This window comes from Colletes latitarsis, chromosome 5 (assembly GCF_051014445.1).
Source record: "Colletes latitarsis isolate SP2378_abdomen chromosome 5, iyColLati1, whole genome shotgun sequence".
Taxonomy (NCBI): domain Eukaryota; kingdom Metazoa; phylum Arthropoda; class Insecta; order Hymenoptera; family Colletidae; genus Colletes; species Colletes latitarsis.
Window position 1 is genome coordinate 30,527,496 of NC_135138.1, and position 23,967 is coordinate 30,551,462.

The 23,967-nt window shown below is 41.5% G+C and overlaps 1 protein-coding gene and 1 long non-coding RNA gene across 11 annotated transcripts in view; both read right to left on the minus strand.

The window, feature by feature from the left end:
* Window positions 1-23,967, minus strand: part of LOC143341675 (zinc finger and BTB domain-containing protein 8A-like) — an 86,037-nt gene that overhangs the window by 13,611 nt on the left and 48,459 nt on the right. For 7 of the 10 annotated variants that reach the window (XM_076764695.1, XM_076764688.1, XM_076764694.1 and 4 more), the window contains one exon: window positions 15,054-15,707. The exons of the other annotated variants lie outside the window; for them this stretch is intronic. In XM_076764695.1, coding sequence (XP_076620810.1) covers window positions 15,412-15,707 — 296 coding nt within the window. In that variant the 3' untranslated portion in view covers window positions 15,054-15,411. Of the gene's footprint in view, window positions 1-15,053; window positions 15,708-23,967 lie in introns of those variants that run through there. 10 annotated transcript variants of the gene reach the window in all.
* LOC143341678 (uncharacterized) lies at window positions 1,235-7,149 on the minus strand. The gene is made up of 2 exons (XR_013079665.1): window positions 3,480-7,149; window positions 1,235-3,445 (listed from the first exon to the last, which is right to left on the minus strand). It is a non-coding gene; the product is annotated as an uncharacterized LOC143341678 (long non-coding RNA).

Genomic DNA, 23,967 nt, shown 5'->3' on the forward strand with positions numbered 1-23,967 from the left:
GTACAGATTTTATGACCGTAAATTGAGTCGAGTGGGAACTTGCGCTTTAAACATTCCATATCACTCGCAGCGGGCGGTTGCGCAGCGTGCTCTTTCCAACCGTGGTATTAATTTTGACCATTCAAGGCACAAATAACAACACGTAGCACAGTAAAACGATGAAAACATCATAATTCTGTGGAATTAACGCCGGTATTCTATTGCATAAAACACGAGTAAACTATGAAAGCAATTATACCCTATATAATGCAAACAATTAAAATTTCAAAATATTCACACCTCGCGTTTTGTGATCCTATAATCCCTACTACAAATGAATATTTTACACGGTTAAATTCGTAATTTAAAAACTCTGAAGGTCCAAACTCCTGTCTGAAACGAATAGTTTCCAAGATATTAAACCGACTACGTTCCTCGTCCCAAAATTTAAGTAGTTGCATTGTAATTATATCGTAGTTAATGAATTACAATGTAATTACATTTTTTGAGAGTTTTCACCCTTTCAACATGAATCTTGATAGATAAAAAATACTACGCGTTACAAACTTGTAGCTTTCTCACAAATCTACCAAGTTCCTTGTTAACGAGTTAATTAAATATGCCCCCGAAGATAAAATCAGTGTTCTAAATGTTGCCAACCTTCCACGTCGACAAGGGGTGAATGATCGTTTCTACGGTCCATAAAGAAAAACTGATCACGGTACGAAAAACGGTGAATTACACGGCAGAAATGGAGGATGAGTTCTAGGCGAACGAATTATCGAACGTTCGAGCGCTCGGTGATTTTAGTTTTCTCGACAGCGATACGTCTGCCCGCCGGATCCGGCGACAGGAGCCGGAAGTATCGGTAGGTAAAGTGAGGTATCGGCAACGCACGGTCTGAAATTGACAATCGACCCGAGGATCTGAAACGGGGATGCTTCGGTGAAATGAAACTCGCTGTCGAAGCTCCGACGTGTCCTAAACAAATACGAAATTAACGTAGGAATTACAATGATTTCGTATTCACTCACGTGCATCGTCGTGTTTGAACACTTAGACGCCCCTCAGCGATGCATTGACTTCCGCACGGTGCTCGGGCGATCTGTGTTTCTTTCGTTCGCGTAAACCGCGAATCGTCCCCACTTAAGCAAGAAATTTTTTTCAACGAGAACAGAGTCGACAGATCGAGCACCGTACGGACGCCAACGGCAGGGAGAATCAATGATCTGGAAGAAAAAGAAAGATAGACGGCTCGGTTAACACACAATTATGTTTAATCAAAAAATTAGTATGAAATACATTAAATGCACATGTGATTAATTCTCCATATTTTTTTTTTTTTGTTTCTTTGTTTCATTATCCTCATCATCCATATATTATCTACACTATAATTAAAGGTGTATATAATAATTGCAATCGTAACATAACACTTGCATGTTAGAATAACCATAAGAATAAGAATATAATCGTAGTAACAATAAGAAGTAGTAAGAATAATTTCTCGTAATAAAATCGATTACGCCCTATGATCGTTAGTCCTTGTACCTGCATGGTCAACGGTTATTATTATGTTTTTTTTTTTTTTTTACTTTTACGCTTCTCGTTTCTTTCTCGTCGGTAAGTGCGCCCTATTGTACGTTTTTTATCGGAGCCAAAGTGATACAATGATTCGTCCGATAGGAGAACGATGAAAACTCGCGCGCCCGTCGCGAGTCGTTCCGACGTCGACGTCGTCTGGGCCCTGGGCGTCGCGGTGCTGGTCGACAACGACCGTCCAGGGGCACGTGGACGAGGAGACGACAACCCGATCGAGACTGATGGACAGCCCGACCGCGTCATCGACGTCCTCGTCCACGTTGACCGACGACAACGACCGAAGGCTCGGCCGTGGCAAAAGCTTTCACGTCTCGCGAGATGCCATACCCTTTTCAACTATAGCGAAGCCTGAACTCCGCCCGATTACTGTGTGCATAGTGTCGCAACGAGTCAAACGAAGGAATGGAAGAAAAGGGAGAGATAGAAGCGAGACGGTGCAGGGAGCATCATGGACGGTAACAAAACTCGGAACAGAACGAAAAAGGAGATGTGATTTTTCTTTTTTCTCTTCTTCTTCTTCTTCTTCATTTTTTTTCTTTTTTCTTTTTTGGAGATTGTTGGGGGTGTTGGAGTTTTGGGGTGGGGGTGGGTGGAAAGAAGGACATTCCGTGTCGGTTATGATTTCCTTCTTCTCTGACACGCATTCCCTCTCATTCTCACTGTTCTAGCACGCGCGAAAATGCAACGGTTAACGATTTACTCTTTTCTCTCGTCTTTCTCACCTACACGTTGAATTTCTATAGAGGCTCATTTTTTCTTCCTATTTACACGTGCCGTGCAAAATCACAACTTTCAGTCTAACAGTCGCGCGCCGATTTTTTTTTTTTACTCTTTTCTTCTCTCTCTCTCTTTCTCTCTCTTACACACTTGTTCTCTCTTTCTCTCTCTCTCTCTCCCTCTCTAAATGATGAGTAGAACACGCTCAGTAGTCGCACCGGGGAACGCCGAGCCCCCTGTGCACGATTTACAATTATTACAGTTTTATATCATCCCCCGAGAAAAATAACAAAATGTATATATATATTTATTTATATATTTATATTTATATTTATATTCATATTTATATTCATACGAAGATAGATATATACATATACCATGTGTGTGTATATACATATATATCCATAATTAATCCGTACTTTGTATATATTAATATATAAAGAGATATTAATAATAGTACTTTTTTTTTTTTATTTAGTTCGGTAATGTACATTGGCGAACGGGACGCTGTCACTCGCCGAGGTGAAAACAAAACGCCTATACGTGCTCCTTATCCTATGATCAGCTAAACCTAGTCCCTAGGTAACACCTACACCTATGTAACTACACTCATAATGTTCACTTGCACAGCCATAGTTTCTTTTCTTCTCGTCGCTTTTCCTCGTACTCGACTTTTCTCTCCGCCTCCCCTGTACCGCCCACACCCCTTTTTTTTCTATATCTCGCTTCCATCGAATCCATCGTGTCCTGTTTGCTACTTTGGCAAAGTAAAAGCGATCGAGCGACCGATATCGACGTGCTAACTTCGAGACGAACGATCTTGCTTCTCGTCGTTGCGTCGAATTAAATTCCTTGCTCGCTCGAGATCAACGTGAGTCTACCCCCACCGTGCCGTTCGCTTACCACGCCCCTTTCGCGTAGACCAACGAGCAGAGAGCGGCAAAAAAGAGTGGGGAAAGTGGCCTCGAGCGACCAAACGACACGCGTCCGACTATAGCAACGTTTGGAGTCCCTTCGAAAGCGCGACAGAGCTAACAAAACTCTCGGAATTTTCAAGATAACCGGGGAAAGTTAGTATTGGTCCCAGATCCGATCAAATAATCGCGCAAAGTGAAGTTAGTACCTCGAAAACATGTAAGTTTCGAGAATCCTACGATGGAAAATGTCACGCAACGGCGGGGTACAATTGTGCAGAAGACGATGATAAATTCGTCCTGTATGAAAAATTAAAATGCAATTGTGGATTTAAATTTTGCGTATGGCGCTTCGATCTTTAGATTTGATTTCTAACCTTTTCGGGAAATGAAATTCAAAATGCTAATAAAGAGGAGGTCGTGAATGCTCGAATGACTTGTGAAGCGATTAATTTTCACATTTTTGTTCCGTATTTCCTACTCTATAAACCTCATCGAATCGAAAAAATTCCCTGAACTCGTATAAAATTTTGAAAGACTCGAACGTCTCGAGGAACGCTTGAAACCAAAGAATTAAAATATTATCTAAACTAATAACACTTTGTTACAAACTGTGCCAAAAAATTCCACGCGTAGATTTTAAGCTCAAAACTACTCGAGACTTCCATCGAATCTTCCAAGATTCCTAAAAACGCAGAAATTGGAATAATGTAAGAACCAAATGCTATCTAACGATCGGACGATGAACAGGATGCAAAGATAAAGAGACGGGGAAGCTGGGAGGCAAAGAGACTTCTCGATTTCAACGACGAACAGAACGATCATTGTCCGCGTTTTTTTTTTTATCTTAGAAATAGCTGGACATCGCGTGAAATCGTTGGCCGAATGTTGTGTGACGCGACGACTTTGAAAAGTGAACGGAAACGTGATTTTCACTCGTTTTGTGCCTCGCCCCAATTCCCGCCGGTTGTACACCACGGAGAAACTTAACTTATTCGACGAGTGACAGCGGCGCGGTTCGCATTTTTACTATCGCAATATTGCACGATTATTTTTTTTTTTTCTTCATCATCATTTCATTAAATTCATCTTCAATTTCAATAAGGTGTTAGCACCAATCTATTATATCACAATGTTCCACTCCACACCACGCAACTGTAAATATATAAATACCTATATCGTAGTAGTAGTAATAGTAGCGATAGTAGTGGTGGTAGTAATAGTAATAGTAGTAGTAGTAATAGTAGTAGCGGTAGCAATAATAGTAGTAGTGTAATCATAGTAATAGTAGTACATAGTAGAGATTTCCGTTTAATTAATAAAGGTTTCGATATAACAGCCAGGCGACCGTCCGGCAACGTGCAAAACACGCTGTCGCAGGTCACTTCAATATCTCGTGAACTCTGTATGTCTGTGTCCCTGTGTATGAGTGTTCCTGGTGTTTTGTGTGCCGAGTATTTCTCTCTTTCGCCCCTCTTTGCCGGTATCTCTCTCTTTCGACTAGTCGATACGCGTACATACGTGATGTTTTACCCGTGTGCCTGCCCACGCGTTCCCAGATTGCACGTGTACAGATATGTATGTATGTTTGTACGCGTCTTTGTGCTCACGCCATTTTTTTTTTTCTCTCGGAGATGTCATCCTTTCGGCCACTTCGGACGACGAACGCCAAGAACCACGGCAAGAAAAGAAATCTGATTCGCGGATAAGAATGGCCGATTTTTGCGACGTGAACCGTCACAGAATTTCCGTTCCTCCGCTTCCGTCGCGCAAGAACGAATGAACTTTCCACCCCGGGGCTCGTCGTACTCTCTTTGAGACGTTATTAGTGCTTCTTTCCTCGACTCGAAAAGAGAATGCCGGAGACGCGGTTGTAACGCGACGCGTTTCATCGTAGACCGCTTCCCGTCCTTGCCGACGCGAAAAACGTTTCACGCGTCAGACGTCGTTTAAAACGAAATCTCCTCCGCGATATTCTATATAATATCGCGAAAGCCCATTGCAGAATTAAACCTCCGAGACAAACAAACAATTATAACGACGCTAGGAACGTGGAATAAGCTCGGAAGAGACCGAGTTTCGGAAAAAGACAAAAAGCGATAAAATTGCTTCTTATACCCCGTCGGGATTTAAAAGATCCGGGATTGAATTTAAGCACTGTGGGTGGTTGATCGATCTGAATTAACCCTCTAAAACTCCAATTATTTTTCACTTCTAGAAAGGACAACCGATAGACGTCAACAATGTGGTATAAATTCAGGTAAATTCTTATAAAAACGGATACTCGATGACCATGGGAACGCAGTTGTAAAAAGATGAACAGTTATAGTATGCTTAGAGTCACTGTGTGATAGAGGATTAAACGTGAAATTAAATTAGATTTATAGATCAGGTGAAGTAACTTTGGGCACGACTTCTAAATATTAGTAAGCAAGTTCGACTCGGTAGTTGGTTCGTTGCGAAAGTTTTGCAGAAACTTTGTAAACTCGAAGCGCTGACAGTGATCAGAATGGCAATCAAGGTGTTAATAAATTAGAAAAAGGACTCTTTCGCGCTAGGTGTGGGTGGAAAGTTCGTTCGACCGACTTCGATATGCAGACAGAACTGACCTAGCCCGATGGATCGATACTCCGTCTCGCGTAGATCAGTATCACGATCCTCTTACCGGATCACAGGGTACTCCTCGCGTCGTTCGCCCTCCCAGCCTCGTTTTTCGTCCCGTCGGCTCGAAATACGCGACGCGCCGCGAATGATTCGCATACCGATCGAATACTGAAGGCGTAACGAGAACCCCTGCACGTCGATTCTCGCGAATGCCAACCGGAAATATTTACGTAGCCGTGAGAGTATGCTGCGAGGCACGCGCGTGAGGGATGTCTCCAAAGCAAGCCGCGCTTCTTTCACCTACCAATTCCGAATTAACGCGTTAATTAATAGACTATAAGTATTGACTGATTTTCGCTTGGATTTATCACAGTTTGCGCTTGGCGCCGGGCGAATACAATTAAAGAGACGTCGTCCGAGCCCTGCAAGAAGATTTCGAATCGCGAAAATCTATGAAAACATTCAAATCTGAGCGTCACGATAAGTTATAGAATATTAAGAGAAGTAGACCCATCGTTTTCTCTATTTTTAATTTAAAAAATGAACCGTCGAAGCTTCGCTATATTAACGTTAATTTAATTATACGTACTAGCGCGAAAAAAAAGAGAATATTGGAATATTCTCAGCTGAAATCAAAGTGTAAGCTAACGCTTGTATTTCGACGCTCGAAACCACTTTTCACAAACGAGCGATCCTCGATTTTCTGGACTCTTTCATATTCATCGATCTCTGCGTTTCGGTGCAGGAGCTCGGCCGTCTCGTTAGCGCCGAGAGGCTCAATCATAATTCACGCGGACTGAACTTGCTCTCGTCGTTGTTTTTGAGACACCCCTCGCGTATAAAGTTACCCGCACGTCCATGGAAATCAAGTACAGTATACGTTGGCGGTCTGGAAGTTTGTCACGAGTTGCGGACCATTTTCAACCGGTTCGCGATCGCTCTTCTCACGGCTGGCGGAGAGGGAAACAGGGTTCGGGGGCAAGATAAATGCACAGGGAACGGAGTGCACGAAGCAAAAGGTAAACGGTGGGCAGGGACGAAAGGACAAGAGGGAATAAACCTGGAGTAAAAGCAGTCGCGAAACGGATGGAAAAATATCCGTTCTGACATTCTTCTGGGACTGTGTCCGGAGCAAGAAAGACCACGGTCAAAATCTAATAAAATCGTCCTAATTTGCGGAAACAAACTTTGAAATTTACACGAAGAACCTGGAAAGAACCTTTGATTTTATCAGTGGAGAACACACTTTACTCGCAGAACCAAGGACGATTCGCTGAGTCATATCTGATTGTACCGCAACAGAATGGGAAAGGATCGTAGATCGAAGTAACACGAGAAAATGTAATACGATCGATCCAATACTCGCACCGTCCTAGTTAAGAAGCACGGTTACAACAAAGAACAGAACGACTCGTTCGACTACTGAAATTTTTTAACCACTCACAAATCTATTCTAAGACAAGATACTGCATGGAGCTGTAAAGAATGCCCCTGAGTAATGGTCGCGATGCGAGAGAAATCCGCCTTTCGCTCGTAAAACGTGAAAGAAAGTTTTTTGCTCCGGGTCCTATTTTCCCAGAGAATTCTGAATATTTACGACGCACCACCGAATTTTGACTTTAAAAGCCGTGGGATGAAATATTATTTTGGGTCGCTAAGTGCCGAATATCCTGTTTAAAGGATATTCGAAGAAACACTTTTAACTGCTAGTAAAAATTCGCTGGATCTTTCTACCCTGGAATACTTCCAGATTTGGGTTAATAAAATTAATTATCACGTTATTATGATTTTCCCTTTTGGTCGTAAAACGTTACGACTGCAACGCTATTACCACCAGCAACGCTAATTTCACATTTTTATTCAATTTTATTCGTATACGGATAAGAATTTTGCCCACCTCTGGCTGTTAATTTACAAGAAACACAAAGTTGCGATCGTTAAATCTCGATTACATCCCAGGAGCATTCTCTTCAGCGCGATCGAGTGTATCGAACGTTTTCCCGCGAATTTCGAACTGGCGCGTAAATAAGGTCGAGAGCTCGATTAGTCGCGGCATCGATATCTCGCTGGCTCCGTTTCGGCGAGTCGTTTTCGCGCCACTGAGCAGCGGAGTCGCGTCTGTTCGCGGCGGCATTTACGTTCCCAAGTCAACCATGTGCGCCTTTTTTCCGCGAGTTCTTCGTCGCTCTAGGAGAGCACGCGGAAGAGGCATAATCACGGGCACGTAACAACGGGTTGGCGTAGAACGATTGCCTCGGTCGTGTAAAGCACAAAGGCCGGGCTGACGGTGCTTGTCTAGATGGCTGGTAATAATCCCGTTTCCCCGAGTCTGCCGCGGAAGTCGGCTCAAGTGTCGTGTAACACGCGCATTCTAACGAACGCATCGACCTAGACCACTGGCTTCCTAATATTTTCGAAGGCGACCCAATTCAAAATCAAATTCTTAACGACGAAAGACTGATCTAAAGTACGCGTATTCAAATTTAATAGCTTCATAGTAACGATGTGTACATTATGGAAAGAGAATTAAAAGTACAAAGAATGAAATTTTTCAACGACGAACCGTACGCGTCCCCTACTTTGTAAACACTGATCTAGAGATCTCGAAAGTTTCGCGTACCGGCTGTTGCGCGCGCAGCTGACGAGAAAAGCGACCATTCTCGAGTTCGTACGTCGCGTGGCGTCATTGGACGATCGATCGATAGGGCCGTTCGATAGTAAGACGCGCGTCGCGACGAATTGACGTCTGTCAGGGAATACGAGGCGCCCGCTCGCGTCGCGATTGTGCGTCCCCGGATCCGATCGACGCCACGTCCGGCGATTCGCGATCGAACGTTTGACGACTTGTGCGTGGGACAATTCTGGAAATTGGCAGTGCTCGAAAACCCGACAGACGCGTCCAGACATATTAGCAAGGGCTCAAAAAGGGAACGACGAGCGTCGAGAGCGTCGGGATCGATACGGGCTGCGGAACAACCGCGGCTAATTATATATCGTGTCGATGCGATTCTTGTAATAAAACATCACCGAGTCGCGACAAACGCGTTGTCACGCATCTAACCCAGACCCTCCGACTACGCTGTCCTGCCCGACGGATAAACGGTTATTCTCGCCACGGCCGATCCGCACGCGATTAATTCTGTAAAACGTTGTCGCTCAGGAACTGTTTCGCAACCGCCGTACGACGCCGTGAAATTTAGAAAGACAGCTGTATCCCGACCTCACAGAGAGGATTTCTAGTTGAAATTTGCAAATACGTCCGAAGAATACTCGAATACTCGCTTAATACATCCGTCAGACCGACATTTTGTTTTTAGGCAATTTAAAACTACGCGACATCTTCGTTACAATATTTATTGTTCTTTCTTTAACGTCTCACCTTGAGAATTTTAGCTTCTTCGAGGAAAATCCTGTAACCCATACGCGGTTGAGGAATTATCGCAGAGACAATGTTAAACAAGGCGAAAGAAGCAGATTCTCTTTGAACAAAATAAACAAATCGGAAATGTGTGAATATTGACACTGGATTTTCTCATGAAATTTGGGATACTCGTTATCGGTAAAAGTTTGCTACATAGCCAATATATTATTTTTTTTTTTATTCGATACGGCATTTCATATTGAACGTACATAAAACAAATTTATGGGTTTTCGATCCCGTTGGCAGAAAATGTAATTTATCTAACATTTCGTGGGACTATATCGATTTTTTTTAGCTCGCCGTGTAATATTCAAATGTCTATCGGACATTCCATTTCATCTCACTAATTTATTTGTGCCTCAATGTAGGTTTCATTTGTACAAGTGCATGCCGTATCCCTTTTTATAAACTGTCTCGTTGATAAATTATATTTGTACAGCTAAAAGGCTCCCAACTTCTTTAATATACTATTTCTACAGCGTAAATGTCAGAAGAATTATACTTGAAAAATGTGCAAGCATTGAAATTCGTAATCGCGTTTCTAATGTATTTTTATCGCGGAGGATCGCTTCTTTCGTCGTTGTACTGTCAGTACGCGTGCACCGTTGAACGATAACCGCGAGATTCTACGTAAACGCGACCGTAAAAATGAATCAAACCACGCGACACCGGTCGCGGACGATAAAAATCGAACAGCGACGCACAAACACGGAAACTCTGTTTTGACGAACTCTGACGCGAGCCGACCGCCACTGTCTCCGTCGAACATAATTTTCTTCTAACTTCGATACGGTCAGACTGAGTTAATCGAATCCTATATTACCGAGATAAAGGATAGAAATCAAATTTCACCCGTGAAAGAGAATTAATCTGTAATTAAGTACAAATATACGCGGAGCCTGGTCGACAGTAACTGCGGATAAATCACTTTTTACGTCGCCCGATATTTACTTCTAATGACGTTCGGTTCGAAATAACGCTGACAAGCAGAAAATCATGAATGACGTGGCTGTCACGATTAATCTGACGGTTCTTGAAATCCGTGAAATAACGACGAAAGGCGTACGGAAGCCACAACGAACGGCCGAACTGTAATTTCGCGGTTCATCGTCGAAAAAAATCAAATCGAGAATTAATGTGGCTAGAGAAGGTGTTGCTATTCAATTCCATCCGGTTGAGTCTTCAGATTTTCCGAAGGTCTTTAAAATGTAACTCTAAGGACCTCGTAACGACAAGTAAAAATCGTTTCGTGTAAAACTAGGAGCGACAATTACGCGGGAACAACATCCTAACCGCGAGCCAGCGTAATTTCGTGCAGTGCATCGAAGCTGCCGCGAAAAGTTAGCCGACGACCGACGAAGTAACGGAGCTGCAAGCGTATCGACTTTGAACACAGCAGGAGAGATGGTCGTAACGGGTCAGACACGCGGAACGAATGCACGACCACGTACGGGACGCATCCACTTCCAAGCGACCATGACCGATCTAATTCTCCTTGATCTTGCGAGGGCTCCGAGAGCTGCTAGCTTTAAAACTCGATCTAAGAATAGTATTAAGCTGTTGCACGGGACATAACCAGCTTCGTAAACGAGCGAACTTCCTTGCAATTTTACAATTAACACCGATCTAATGCTACTTTATAACACGAGACCCCGAGGAGCCCATTCAATAACGCTGGAAGCTGAAAACTCGATCCAAGAATAGTATTATGCTGTTGCAGATGGAATTTTTTAAACTTTGCACTTTTTTGCAAATTTAAATTGTACTTGAATTATAAAACACTCCGATAGCGTTCGGATATTCTACCGATATAACTTTTACAAGAATTTTAATTGGAAGATACGAATCTTAGTAAAACGCGTGAGCAACACTAGGATATAATATAAATTTCTTTAACTACTTTGACCAATAAATATTACTTTTTAAACTATCCATTATTTGATTAAATTTAAATTAAATATTTACAATTCAGAGAAAGGGAAAATCGTCTAATTAGGGATTAAGCCATTTCGTCTTTAACAATTTAATATATTTTTCTCGACGGACCTTAATTTCCTCGTATCTTGGTAGAAAAAGAAATTTCAGGCTTTAGAGAGTAGAAGTTAGATTCTTAGCGAGAAAGTTTTTTAGTACAAGGTACTTTGGTGAACTTTTATCAGATCGTCTCATTTGCTAAGAAAGTTACAAAATTCCAGATTATTGAACTTATCGTTTCTGCAACAGTCTAATATTTTCCTACGGATGGCTTTGCGATACGTCCGTGAATATTGGTAAAAACAAAGCCTTCGGATTGCTGAAGGTACCGAGAAATTTCCCTAGTACAACTCATTAAATTTTGAACCGATCGTCTCGTTTATCGAAGAAGTTAACGAATTTTGAATCGAACTTAACCGTTCGAAACTTTTCTGAGGTATAAAAGGGTACTTTGCGTTTGGAGCGCTTTGTCTCGTTCTCCCTATTAAGTTTTTAAAAATTCCAAGTAACCCCCGGCGTTTCGAGTGTTTTTATCTCACGGCTGCGTTCATTGAAGAATAAAAAAGATTCGAAATTCGGTCCTTTAAAGCGTAAGTTAGGCAGACGAAGATAACAACTCGCTGGGACGAAGATAACCGCGCCTGACGCAACGGGAGCACCCTAGAACCGTGTTTATAACGAACAACGTTAACGTTCCGTTTGATTCACGGCGAATAATCGAGGACGGAGGACGGAAGCGTCGGAAAATTTCGCGTCATTCTTCTCCCTCTGTACCAGGGATGGGGACCCTGTGGCCTTATCGTTCTCGTTTGGAAACTATACGATCCCAAACGGTCTTTATTTCAACCAATTAAAATTTAAAGATCGTTTCTTTCAAAGCAGAATGTAAAAAAGTTAACAGCTCTTATCGACCTGCTGGGTCTACGGTTGGCGTCTCTTGTTTTGTTCGTGGACGAAGCACGAACAAAAAAATTATTCGCCCGTTTACAAATTCCTAAAAGGACAGGAATTTTTATTTAGATAAGTATCTTTCTCGTGATTCCGATAGAATTGACTTTTAGAAGGTTCCCCACTCCTGCTTTACACCGAGTATCGAGAAACGTTCGCTCCGACCAGCGCTCGGAACACTCGGCTAGCGTATATTTGGTGTGAAATAAACAAAAAAAAAAAAAAAATAAAAAAAAAAAAAAATAAGGGGAAAAAATGCGACCACGAGTAGAGATCGGCTCTCGTTGCGAAAGCCGTTGTGAAAAAGCAAAACGAGGAGACAACAAGAAAAGATTGTCGAAGGTAGGCCTTTAACAGACGCAATTCTTCCCGCCCCGTTGATTAATAAATAATAAATTCTGCGTATACTACGTTACTGTAATATAATATGTGTTTTTTGTGTGTGTTGCGTGGTAATACATAAACAGTGAATAACACATATATAAAATCATTAAAACGATAAAACAAAATAAAATAAATTATCCAATATATTAATTAATATACTTAATCATCTGCGTAATATATTAATATTCTGGTTATGTATATATATATTATGTATATATATTATTAAATTATCGGTATATGCGTGTTCGGTAAATAGCCTTAACTATGCAAAGTGCCCCTTTTTGCAAAAGAGAGAAGATCGACGGGTAATATCATTTGATCACAATATAGCGGTTTGGCTCTTTGAATAGCTAACGGACTCGACGTTATTTCTGTGTCGACGTGTACCCGGGCCGAGTACACGCGAGTACCGAGACGGTACTCGTATGTCGATCCACGCTTTTCTAGCTCGAAGCACACGTACATCTGTGTTCGTCCGTCGGTCGTGTATATGCATGCACGCGATACATATACGCGCGTATGCATGTATCTGTGTCCACTTGTAAACCTTTATCATTAACATACGTGTAAAGTAGTAAATATATATATATATATATAAATTTCTTCGCGTAAATTAAACAAAGAAGAAAGAAGAACAAACAGTTTGCACCCCAACCAATTAAATATCAACGTGTAACGATGCGATGAAAATATCGTAACCAGCCCACTTGAATAAGAATTGACCGTACTTTAAAGATAAACTATATCTCCAACCAATGACGATTACTACAACGATAGATTATAATAAAGTATAATGTATATATAATAATAATAATAATAATATTAATAATAATAATAATAATATGTATAGTACTACAAATCAAACCGATACAGTTAAATCCTTATCGTGTGTCCGCCTATGCACTTAAGTCCCGAATCGTGGAATGTCTCTCATGATTTCCACTAATCATCTGCTGCATATTGCGGTATCCGCGGTTGTGTATAGTTTTTAAACGGTAAATATCATAGACTTTAGGTGTTCGAGTAACAAATAACGCGTTTTATAGTTCAGAGCTCATATTAGAACTGCAAAGCCGCCGCTTCGTACTATCTATCGAAAGGAAATGAATTAAACCTTTAGAAACGATGCATAGGACTAAAAAGATTTCGTTGTTAGTCGATTAATATTGCGTGTTGGCCGTACCTCCGGTTCCGGAAGTACACGAGGGTGTCGCGTCGATGCATGTTTTCGTGTACTACACGTGTGTTTGTGTGTGTGTGTATGCGTGTCGATGTGCATGCATAGAAGTGTGCGGTGTTGAATCGAACTCCTGTCCCTCTCGTCCTGTTCACTGTATGCATGTCCGTGTGTCCGATGTTTCCCTAAACTCCTGAACTCCCCTCACCCGTCGAGCAGAAAAGCCCGCGAAACTGGGCCTGCACGTGCGCGACCGTAATATTTGCCAGCGATATTCCCGTACGCCGAATGAACACACGATTACACTCTAATATGAAGTCCAACTATAAACTCTTTCAACAACTATACGACTCACCCTGCGTATCGAATGAATTACTTCCAGTAAATCCGATTTAATTAATAGTTAATTAACTAATCGATTAATTATATTTCTTTCCGGCCGCCGAGCGACGGCAGCAACTACGGGAGGAATTGGCACCACGTTTGCTCCCACTTTATGTACGCTCGTTTGTGCACGCGCCCGCGTATACGATCAAGCGTATACAAGGCGTACGCGTGCACACGCGAGCGTAATATGTAATTGCATTAAATCTCCCATAATTAATAATGCGCGTACTAGTGAACTCTTCCGAGCTAAAACTCTCTTTAGTATATATCGTCGATCGGCGCAGCGCTCGTTCACCCACGAAAAAAATAAAGCTGCCCGGTCTTTGGACAATGTTCGAAACAACGTTTCACGCGGCGTGGCACGCGTCGACGCGCGCGCGAGCGCGCTACTATATCTTTTTTTTTTATTAAGGGGGCGGATGCCGCGGTCCAATGCCGATTGGTCCCGCGAGTTCGTTTCTCCACGAGCGTAAAGCCGAGAAAAAGCGACCCGCGCCCAATCTTCGATTCGTCTTGGCTCCGCGCTCGTTCTCGTATGCGCCCGATCGTCAGTGAGAGGGAAAACAACCAACAAACAACAATCAGAGATAAGGAACTTTTTGTCGTGTCGCGTCGATCGGTGAAAAAAAGATCGGTTCGAGCTGCGGTCACTGAGACAAATCGAACGCAATCGGCCTCCGTGAGAAATCGAAATCAGTTCCCGTTCGTGGCCGATCTATCGCGCATGCGCGCCACGAGAACTCGCCTGCTGCCCCCTGGAGGAGCGCACGCGCGCGCACCGACACGGCGCTCGGTTCCACTCGCTTACAACCCTTCCCCCTAGAACGTATCATGTGCTCTTTTCACTCTTTTTTTTCCTCTTTTAATTACAAGCCCACTTCAATACGTTGCACGCTAAAAAATTGTACACACCAGTGTTACAACCCCCACCCCAGCCCATCCCCCCGCGGTAAGAGAATCGTTTGTCGATCCCTTAAAGCGTAGAACCTATAAAAGATTTGGTGTTCGAGAAAGAAAAAAGCCGAAAGAGACCGGCCTTTTAGCGTGGCCGTGACACCAGGGCCGTATCGTGTGACCGAAATTTGCGACAATACCCCCCTGTCGACGCAGCCACCCGCGCTCTCAGTAAATGTTTTTTTTTCCTTTTTTTGTTGTCTTGTATGTATAATATATATATTGTATATATTATTCATTGTTACTTTTTTTCTGGTTTTCTTTGCTTTCGAGGCGCGTACGTAGGTGTAAATATATATTTATATATGTATATGTATAAGATATATACAGACGCGTGCAGTTCGTTCCGCGTTTTAGGACAGCGTGTTCATGGTATCGTTAGTCATCGTGGAGAGCGCCAAGGTGCCCGTCATGAAATCGTTTAGATCGATCTTTCTTGCCTCGGGGTGTTTGAATTTAAAGTGCGTGCGCAGGTTGTCGCTACGTGTATACGTGGCACGACAGAGAGGACACTCAAACCTGCCGGGGAAGTGGACGTGGTAGTGGTTCCTGATGTGCGTCACGACCTTGCCGCACAGCTTGCACCTGTGAAGGTTGCAGCCGCCTGGCACCCGGTCAAAGGTCAGCCGCATGTGCCAGGCTTTTGAACCTGCAACATCAACACAAGACAAGTCACTTTCAACTGTTGGCCTCCCGACGCGACCTACGGCGACGAGCCGCCCGCGGCCCGGTCTGTGTCGACGGCGGCTCGATCGCTTCTTTCTCGCTCTCTTTTTTCTTTCCTCATGTACTCTCTCCCTCTCGTTCTCTCAGTCTCAGTTTCTCTATCTCTTTGCTTGCCCTCTCATATAGCCTCTCCTCCTCCCCGCCACTACGAAGAGAGCCTCTTCTTTAATACTCGACCGCTAAACGACAACGTTCGAAAATTACGATTTTTCGGTACTCGTTGGAAAAGCGAACTTGCTTCTAATTATTTACAATTGTACAACTTGTATGCTAGAGCGTACGCATCAAACTAACCCACATGGAACTACTACGTTTACTTAACAACGATTATTTACATTAGTACGTTAGTAACCTTGCCTATTTCAACACACCTAAATTACGTATGTCAACGAGAGCGATCCGTGGGAGTTTCAGAATGAATGGTAACGATCTGGGTCAAATCCAGAACCGAGTTGGACCTGGACAATAACAACGAACAAACAATTCTAAATTCAAAGTAAGGTCGTCGTGTTTGTGAAAAATGAAGAATATAGTACACAAGCAAGAAGATTCAAATTTTTTAATAAAAATTTATCAATTTCAACACGAATTTCTGGGTTGATACTATCCAAGGCTATAGTTGGAGAATATTCAGTGGCCTTCCCCTCCAATATACATCCATCTCATTAAAATCGTCGAGGTCGTTAATACGGTAAATAATTACCGACAATGTTACATAACATCCGTCTTTACATCCTAATGAGTCGCGAGACAATTATTTAATCGACGCGTAATGGGAGAATTGTAATAAACACGCGTAAAGGTCGAAATGCCCCACAGGTACAACTCACCTAATTAATATGTTTCATCCTTGTCTTCTTCGGATGACGATCTGTTTGCAAAGTAATTGTTCAGAAATTTTGATATAGAGGAAAGAATAACTAGTACACTGTCCTTGTACGATGGTGAAGAAAATGATTGTTTTAAATACTGTTTCACAAAATTGATACAAAATACACATATGTATAATAGGCCATCGCATAATACGGAAATAATGATCTGTGACATAGCAAACCACGTTACAGGAGACTTGTAACCAGTACAAATGTGAAGTAAGAAGAATGTATTGTAGGAAGAAAGAAAGATTAAACCTGGAAGATAAATCGGACGTCTTACTCGACCTTTCTAATGCCACATTACTTACTTATGGTACCACACACATATAAGAAACAGATCATCATCCTATTATGACGAGAATAAAACATTAATTACTTAAGTTTAAAGAAATTTCGAGCCATACTGTAGGTCAGACATTCGTAGAATCTACTACTTAACTCTACTCCTAACTCAAAACTAGTCTTTCTTTTCCCCCTGCATCTTTATATTAATATATCTATAACTTGTCCGTTTTCTTAGACCTCCACAGATTTTTTAAATAATTTTCTGACCGAACACCAACATTTAATCAGGTTTAGTTGTGACCGCGAGTCGCGTTAGATCAAATACGTTAGTCAGCGTCCGTAAAGTCTGCCGCTAAGCTAGAATTACTCGACACTGTCCACATTCTACTTACTCACGGTACCCATATAGGTTCAGTCCCGGGTCTGATCTTTAACATTACCCGATCCGTGGCATTCCGACCTTTAAGCCGCATTTATTACGTCTCCATCGCGTATCGATTGAATAACCATATTTCATGATTTCCTAGGATGCATGGACGCACGTAAAAATCTTTCTTTCCCAACGTGTACCGAAACTGGACATTTTCGATCATTATCCTTTCCCCGTCGTTTACCTTCCTACTTACGAACGACGGCCGTGGATCGTACGATCGTTATCGGGCACGTATCTACACGTGTTCTCTCGCCGTTCTCCTCTAGCACGAAACCGTTTCTCTCCGTCAAACCTTCGATCCCCTTTCCACCGCCTCCTTCCTCGCAAGAGCGAGGTCGTTCACGCGTTCACCTTCGATCTATCGCGTGCGAGAGAGAGAAGGTCGAGCGACTAGCGGATCGATCAAAATCGCGGGTGCGTGTAACGAGATTAACGGGGAGGAACGGCCACGAAGAAAGAAGAGAAAACGGGAACACGTTGACCCAGTCCTGACGACCGACGTGGGACTGCGATTCAGAAGCGCGCGCTGACCAAGAGGAGGGCCAACACCGGAAATGAATTTCCTTCCTACGACGTGTCTAATGTCCCCTGATACGCAAACTGTTTCAGCTTGTAATTTAAACCAGCGATGGGATCGAGTCTGATCTAATCTCGCGACCAACCAGATAAAAATCCTATTAATGCTTCTTTTTTTTTACAACTCAAATAACAAACGAACGATCTACCTCGCGGTTTGCACTATCAAATTAGAGGATAAGCTATTCGAGTCATCGTTTCAAACAAAAATATTTAATAGTTACCGTCCCTTCGTGCTCGCCACATCGTTTTCAATACCCAGAGGCGTGTAATGATTAAAACACCGTATAACGATATATATGCAACAGTTATTGGATCGAACAGTTATTCGGATAAGCTTTTATTCGATCAGCGTGAAATATTATTTCGTTTTACAATTCAGAGTGTAATTTCCATCGAACAAATAGTAAATCAAATGTTTTATCTGTTATTCGTTATTTGAAACTATTATCTAAATAAGAATTTTGGTCATTTCTTTTGGGAATATACAACAGCATTTTAAAAAAGTGTATAATATTTACAGCATCTGGGTGGCGTTGACACGAAGGGATTGAAAGCTCTAACATGTTAAATAATTTAAATATTTTAATTTATTTGACTTATTCTCTGGACTGTATATTCGTAAATGAGAAAAGTGTTCCCTTGAATGTAGGGGTTAACTGTGAAAATCTTGATACATAATTAGTGTATTGAAAACTCTGATTTAGAAATAATACACACCAATGATTCACAAATAATGAGCTAATTTCGCGACAACAAGAACAGTGATAACTCGGAAATCAAGGTTGGATAAGACAGCTATTTATAAGACTTTAAATTAAATATACACTAATCTCACTCTTAAAGTTGTGTCCACAATTTATAAACCATCCTATATGATATAAATTGAATCTATTGCATAAGACGAGATTCCACAGCAAGTTAATGATAACGTATTACATAATTTACCACGGACAAAAATATATCTACAGATATACAGAGTGTTCGGCCAGCCGTGGGAAAAATATTAATAGGAAATTCTAGCGACCAAAATAAGACGAAAATCAAGAATACCAATTTGTTCATTGAGGCTTCGTTTAAAAGTTATTAACAAAATTACTGTTAAAAATGATTAACAAAATTTGTCCACCTTCCTGAATTTTTTTCTCGAAAGTGAATAGGATTTCGGAGGTATGTACATTCACCAAAAATGATTGTAATTGATCCCCGCAACCGAAAATAATTTTTTCACAATGATTCGAAATCCTTTTTTTTCGCCGAAAAATTTAAGCACCTTCCCCCTGTCGATTTTTCTTAAAAATTCGTTTTTGATTTTTAATAAATTTGTTTAACGCTGTACGAAAATGTTGTCTAATACTTTTTTGTAGGTATTCATGAGCTCTACTTCCAGAGTAAATTTCAATGAGATCCATTGACTATTGTAGGAGTTATGGACGTTTGAAAATTGGACTATTTTTATGGGGTTTTTCTAACTTTACGGGGTAAAGGAACAACTTTTCGAATATTTTTGCGATTTGTACATATTCTCCATCAAAATACGCGTAGTTTGCTTTTTTAAACATTGAAATCGTCCAATCCGTTCAGGAGTTATGGCGTTTTAAACATACACATGAAATTTCAGTGAAACATATCAATGGTATGGTCAGACATGAAATTTTCGGTAATGAATTTTTTTCTCGAAAGTGCGTAGAATTTTGGGGGTATGTCTATTCACCAAAAATGATTATAATTGACCTCCGCAGCCGAAAATAATTTTTCCAGAACGATTTGAAATTTTTGAATTTAATTGTTAATAACTTTTTAACGAAGCCTCCATCAACAAATTGGTATTCTTGATTTTCGTCTTATTTTGACCTCTAGAATCCTCTATTAAAATTTTTCCCGGGGTTGGCCGAACACCCTGTATAATGACACTTACTGTTAACGAGATTACTTAAACACTCGAAGAAAAAATTTTGTTCTAATTTTCAATAGTATCAAGATTTTTACAATAAAAACCTGTGAAATATTAGACTAAATCGTACATCTTAGAAGTAATATTGAAAGCTGTGTATTCGATTAAGCGTACAGCAAACTATTAAGTAAAAACAAAACAGCCATAAGTGTTAAAATTACATTAAAGTTATAAACATTCTACGACACGAGTTATTTGAAATTGCCTTGCTCTTCTACAGATTTATCTATTTTTGTTCGATGCTTCATACCTTAATGAAGATATTTCTGTTCAATAGTTATTGTATGCAAAATTTGAATCATGACTTTGTGAAGTACTTATAAAAGTCAGAAATATCCTACCACATTTCGGTAGTACTTGTGATATAACTTGATCCCATCGTTAATTACAACCGTACAACCGTGAGTAACTAATTGCCACAGGTAATTTTCCTTTCAAGTCATTATTGCAATTATCGCTGCGAACGTACGTTTAGTAAATTGTTCAAGGAAAATGTTACCTCGCGACCGAAAGTTTTCGTCGAGCTCGCAATTTCTCTCGCATTTGTCGAACCGAAAGTTTTCCTAAGTTCGAAAAAGAGAAGCCTTTTCTTGGTCAGCGAAACGCTATTCCCTTTCAATCGATCGCGATTCAATTTCGAAATTTCGTTCGATTCGATCGCACACCTTAGAAAACACTCCGTTACAGCTAATAAACTGTGATGGCAATCTGCTTCGACAAGAATCCGATTTGTATTTCCCGAGTTATCGCGAGAAAGCCATATTCGACGAGTCTCGCGTCGAATCCGCCCGTCGACGTGATTTCAATGAAGTTATTTACAAGCGTTAACGATCTCGCTCACAAACGTAAACGATAAAGAAAACGACAACATGTTATTACGAGCAAAAGGACACTCTGTACATCGGGATTAAGTGCAACACACATTTACTTTTACGTAATGCTTTCCGTTAAAGGTCGTACAAACTCAAAACCAGTGCGATCAACAAAGGTAATGCATGACGAGTGACGTGTACAAAAAAAGTATTTGTTACATGTTCTGTGCGTAGGCAAAGCGAGCTCTCCAGTGATTAATTCGGACTTGCTACGGTCGTGTTAAGTAATTAATGACAAATAAAAGAGAAACACTTCATCCAAGGAGGACCAAAGTAAAGAGACAATGTCATCGATCGTTGATAACAGCGTCGGTGCGATTTAAGGTTTTCTCGAATATGTACAAGTACGCGGCGTGTCTTGCAGCATGGAGCAAGGAACTGGATTAGCCTAACGCGTAACGGAGTACTCTCTAAGCGTTATACTATAGCACGTGAAGGGCCGTATGTACGAACTGGTTAATATAACCGTCGACTCTCCAAATCCGAATACACAGAACACCTCCGAGTGTAAGGCTCATTCGTTTCCATTTAGCCATTTTTCTCTGCCAACGCGAAGCATCGAGGGAATTTCTCGGAAAAATATTTGCCTGAAAACACCCTCGAACGAACAAGTAGCTCTTACTCGTTGGGCGCGCGTCGACGGCAAAGGGAATTATTATTCATCGATTGGGTCTACCGTCGACGTGAGTGGTGATGGAATCAAGTATATCGCGAAGAGTATCGAAACCTGATGAAATATGTTCGTACACTGTAGCCTAAGACACAAAAAAGTGGCCCGAAGTCGACAACAGAGATTTTTCCCGGTGCTTTTAAGTTCGAAACAAATATTGGGAGATGTACAAAATAATTTCGAACCTCTTCGATACACGAACGTTGATTTTCAATATTCAAAAGTACGCTAGTAAATAAATTGCACGAGCGCGATTAATATCAGTTAATCAAAGGGTCGAGATGTAAAATATTTGAAAAAGTCTAGCTTTAAAGTTCCCATAACGGTAACGAGTTCTCTGTTAATAATTAATTGTACAACCGAGCGTGAGACAAACCATGTTTTGAAGCGATGGACGTACTTTCTGACGCTATCTGTGTAAAATGTACCGAGATACTCGTGCAATCAATACCTCAAATATTGAGGTGCATAAATATTTGTTTCCACGAGTGTCGTTCCAGCGAAACGGCCCTAAGCTAGTGAATTAATTACTACTCGCGAGTACATATTGAACTTGTTCCCATCGCTAGCCGCGAGAAAGGCGGAAACTTCGTTCGAGGTGTTCTATGATCTGTAAGAATGGAGTCCCGTCGAACAGCGAGAGAGATATTAGAGAGAGAGAAAAAGAGAGAGAAGGAAGAATCATCCGAGAGACAGATCGATGTTCTCCCGAAGACTTAAACGGTTCGCGTTGGATGGATTGCATGTAGTTCAAGGTGCGTGTGTACCGGTGTCGATAACGGGACCGAGGATCTTTTTATTCTCGCCACTCTGACGGGGGGATCAAGCTTCTTCGTTTCGCGCTTAATAAGCGTGTAGTCTCTCCATTTTAATAGTACCCAAAGCGCGTGTCAGTATGTGTGCGCGCGAGTGCCAAGTTTGTGTGCACAGGTGTGTCTATACAGAATGTTCCGCAATATGAGACCCTTCGGAGATGGATTTATCAATGGAAAACGTTCGAAGTTCGTGCGAGACGCGCGTCCCAATTGATCTTCTTTCCGAGTTGTAGCAAGTTTCGTGCTGCAGTAACTCTTTCGACGAACCGTAGCTACCGCCAAATGTTTTGACCAGTCAAGGCCATCGACGGGGAACCCCCCACTACACCGTCTGGATATTCTACTGATTTATTTTCCGATTCCACGATAGTCGTATCGACGATAGTTGTACAAATTATTGTACGGAAAATAGTTACGTCTGTGGCCCTTGTATCTATCCTTTTATGTAAACTTCTATCTATGGAATATAAAGTATAGAGATAAATGGGGAGATTTGGCCTTGAACGGCCAAAATAATCGGCGTCTATCTCAGTATATCCGACGTCTTATTAAGACTATCGAATAAGACATTTGCAAAACTCGCTGTAACTATCCAGTAAGATCAAATATGACATACGTTTGAACGAATTTATTTTATTAATCACTAAATCCATCCCCACAGTGGATATTAACACTTTATACATGCACGCGCGCGGGCGTGCTAAGTAATTTTAATAAAACAAGTCGACGTATCGATCAACTGTATTCTCGTGCAACTTTCTGTTCCCGGTTATCGTACAATTTACAAAATATTCGCGTGATACGCCGTGTATATATTTCGTAGGGAAAGGCGAAAGGTCATTTATATAGGGAAGGGCGGAAGAAACTGAGCAACGAGAGCGACAGAGAGAGAAACAGAGAGAGAATGGAGAGGGGTGAAAAACGTTAGGGAAAAGGGTCGGGGCGGCTCAAAGACGTTAAAACTTTTGACGATTCGCAGCTGGTTCGATTTTCAATAAAGTCTGATTTCCGGCGAGTTCCGTACATTTTTATTTCGAAGAATCTTCAAAGGTACCGGGAGCAGTCTGCAGCGGAATACAGTTTTAGCATCGAGCTATCGACGACGACGCGTTTCGCTGCAAGAGAACTTTGTACAACCTTCTTTTCCACATTTATGTATATAAATACAAGTACAAGACGTGTAGTAACAGATCGTGCAACCGGTAAAGGGACTGTCGATTCTTCGTGAGGAAATTAATCGGAACCGTGGAATTAAATTTCTCCGTACGTAGTCTCGTTTTCGAGAAAAATGTTCCCTTTAAAAATTTAGCAGGGAATTAATGTAAAAATTGCTCTCTTAGTAGTATCTAGGTTAACGAACGAAGAAATAAGGGCGGAAATCTAGGGTTAAGCGAATCGATTCGCAGTGTCCGGGAATGATAAACTTAATTTTCTCGAAAACGAACCTCCGCACGACGATTTATTCTAGAGTTTCGATTTTCTCGCGGAGAATCGGCTACTCTCCGGGTCTGCTACCTATTATCAGACACGCTACGTATACAAAATTGATAACTACACGAGAGTACCGTTTGTTAGTGTAGGTTCTGCGGTTAGGTTTGTTAAATTCTCTGATGGAGATGCGTTAAGTTAGCGTGAGTTGCTGTTAACGGTTACGCTGCGTGTTCCTCTCTCACGTGAACGACAAAGACAGATACACGGTTGTT